This window comes from Capsicum annuum, unplaced genomic scaffold, assembly GCF_002878395.1.
Source record: "Capsicum annuum cultivar UCD-10X-F1 unplaced genomic scaffold, UCD10Xv1.1 ctg73316, whole genome shotgun sequence".
NCBI lineage: Eukaryota > Viridiplantae > Streptophyta > Magnoliopsida > Solanales > Solanaceae > Capsicum > Capsicum annuum.
In genome coordinates, this window is record NW_025883317.1 from 1 (window position 1) to 3,368 (window position 3,368).

General features: G+C 30.8%; 1 protein-coding gene across 1 annotated transcript; it reads right to left on the reverse strand.

Annotated features, from left to right (window-relative positions):
* Positions 1-756: 756 nt before the first annotated feature.
* LOC124894362 (putative protein FAR1-RELATED SEQUENCE 10) lies at positions 757-1,850 on the reverse strand (the record flags this gene model as incomplete). The annotated part of the gene is made up of 3 exons (XM_047405060.1): positions 1,802-1,850; positions 1,056-1,705; positions 757-828 (listed from the first exon to the last, which is right to left on the reverse strand). Coding segments are annotated over exons 1-3 (771 nt in total), but the record flags the coding sequence as incomplete, so codon positions are not given.
* Between the last annotated feature and the right edge of the window lie 1,518 nt (positions 1,851-3,368).

Below are 3,368 nucleotides of genomic sequence, written 5' to 3' on the forward strand. Positions count from 1 at the left end.
CCATCTTTTCAAAATATATTTCTCAGGAAGGTAAAAAAAATTCAAGTCAAAGAATAAAACTTTTAGTGCGTCAAAACATAACCAACCCATGGACTCAAACATATGACAACTACAAATAATTGAATTTTCAAGGGAATTAAACTGGACAACTTCAGTTTGTTCATGTTCACCCTTTAAAATTGTATATTTGGTAGTATTGTCATTAGTTTCAGCACTGAGTGTTCTTTTGGTTGCCCCTCGCAAAAATTCATGTTGGAATCTTGTGTAAATTCTTCTAGTGTACACACTAGCAGCATGTTTTAACATCCCACAATCTTCTATGGATATTTTAGGCATTCCTCGAGATTTATAATCCTCGGCTACTTCAATATCTCGCATTTCAGTTGTTCGTTGCTCATAGTGTCTTACAAACTCAGTTATACTCATTGCCTTGCATGTCATTTCTGTGAAGACCCTATTTGTGCTCTCACTTCTTTTAGTTGATTTGGTGTCTGCCGAGAAAATAAAACGGCTAAATGCAGGACACCACTTTTTTCTCAAATCATATAACTTTTGAAGCCAAGTATTACTCGCACAATCCCATTCACTTATCATTTTATACCATACTAAATCAAATTCTGATTCCGAATTGCACCTCCACAAGAGTGTATCAAAATAGTGTCGAAATTCCGACTTAAAGTAAAGCTGGGGTATATTTTCTTGAGCATTTCTATCAATATGCCATTCGCATAGTCGATGACACGTGTTAGGAAAGACCTCTTTAATTGTCAAGGCTATGGAAGGAGCTTGATCGGTAAAAATTGTCTTTGGTGCTTTTCCCTCCATTGCCTACAAAAATGCTTGAAATAACCAAACAAATGAACCACTGGTTTCATTGCATAAGAATGCCTAACCAAAAAAGGTATTTTTCCAGTGGTTGTTCACATAAAGAATGGAGCACAAATCATGTCATATCTATTTGTACGATAAGTAATGTCAAAAATCATCACATCCCTAAAACACTCGTGGTGCAATTTAGATATACTATCTCTCCAAAAAAAATTGCACAACCTAACATCTTCATCAACTCGAAAAGAATAGAAGAAGTTTGAATCCTCTGATTGCAAATGCATAAAATGATTTATCAAAGTTTGAGCATCTCCACTGCTATTCATATTTCTCTTATGTGCTTGAACAAAGTTATGAGCATCTTGTTCAATGAATCCTACCTTTTCAACTCCACCCGCTTCATTCTGAAGATATCGAACAACTTTTTTTGTACGAATACCGACATCAATCATAAAACCAAGAATATTTTTAGTAGCATTTGTAAGCCTACGACCAGAATGTATGAAATGTTTCAAATTATCTTCTATCATGGGATGACTATGCACATCATTGAATTCACAAACTTCCCATATTTCATTTGAAATTTTGAATTTTATACGAGCCATATAACCATATCTATATTCCAATCTTTGTCGCTTTCTTTCTTGAAAAGGAGAAAGTTTATCCGATTGTCCTTCATAAGAACAAAAAAATAAACATCTTGTTGTCTCTCCTTTTACATTATTAGTCTTTCCTCCCTTTCGAACACCAAAAACTCTTGTCACGACATATGAATTATATGCATTGTATAATTCCTCTTTCGAATTAAATTTCATGCCAATCTCAAAAACAAAGTTCCTGCTAGTGTTACAAATATTAGGCTCGTTAACGCTGAAATCTATAATAATAATTTTTAATTATAAGTATCAAAATTTAATAAATAGACAAACTATAGATAGTATTTATTTATTAGAGATCTCTATACTTAAATTACCTTCTTGGGCAGAGGAGTCTTTGCCTTTATCACCATGTGCATCTGTCATTTTTCTATTTCAAGCACAGTCTGCATAAGACAAAATTTACAAAAATTATTTTTTATGTTGACAGGATCAATTGACTATGAAGATCATTCAATGAATAATACACAAGATATGGACACAATGAAAAGGAAATATTGAGAAGTGAATGACATATGTTAACATTAGATATTTATATACGAAAATAAGTAATAGCATTACATATGTATATAAAATAAGCTGATTGTAAAAATATAAATAATAACGAGAGAAGGAAATGAAAGAATAAAGGTCATAGATGAATACATCAAAAATATTTTTTCTAAGTTTTGCTTGAGTGAGAATGCTGTGAGAGCAATGAGTGTAAAACTACTTCAAAATTTTTGTTTTAGTTGGTTTAGATGTAGTAGAAAGAAACTAATTAAGGAGGGAAAAAGGTATTCTCTTTCCCTCCATATTTACTGTACTATATATAATCTTAGTTTTTTCCTCCATTTTTATGTCATAGTTGTAAGCGGATGTCCATTAATTGACACTTGATGTGGTGGACCCCACATTAATTTTTTTAAAGCCAATAAAGTGTGAAAGGATGTGTCCAAAATACAAATAAAATAAATTTAAAATGTTAGTGGATGGTGGGGTCCATATGCATTCAATATTATCCTTTGAAAGAAGAAATTTCTTCAGAAACCAAACAAACACTTGAAATTTCACGCCTTATTCTTCTTTTTGCTTTTAACTCAAAAGTCTTGTTAAAATCAAAACAGACCCACGCCTTGTTCTTCCTTTTTCTTTTAACTCAAAAACCTTGTTAAAATTAAAATAGACCCACGTCTTGTTCTTTCTTTTTCTTTTAACTGAAAAGTCTTGTTAAAATCAAAACAGACTCACGCCTTATTCTTCCTTTTTCTCAGACCCACGTCTTGTTTTTCCTTTTTCTTTTAATCAAAAGTCTTGTTAAAATCAAAACAGTTTATGTAGACCAAGTCAAGAAATTTCTTTAAAATTTTGATATTTAATATTAGTTAGTGTTGCTGCTGATTCAAAGAAAAACAAATTGAGATTTGAAGACGAAGAGAATATTGGAGAAAACCCCTTTCAATCTAATGCAAAAAAGGATCAAAAATTGGGTGAAATCTCCATGGATTTTCTTTTGCTTATTTAATCATCCATGATTTCAGGTATGAAGCTTTCTTCATTATTTTTTATGAGATTTTTATGTTGTCTACGCAACTAAATAAAAAAATTATAAATACATGATAATTTAAATTTTAATAGATTTTCATTGCATGTTAATTGTAACATCAAAATACAAAAATTGTATTTGTTTGCATTGATTTTGCTGCTAAACTAAGAGCATATTATACAAAAAAATCAAGTCCACGATATAATCTCCTTCAAAAATAAAATTGAATTTCTTCTGAAATTTATTTATTTGATCTCTGACTCTGCATGCAAGCTTCAGATTGCAGATTCATGTTTTGAGTCAAAAATTAATTGAAAATATTGTGTTAATCTGTATGTAACTGCGTATTTGATTTTAAA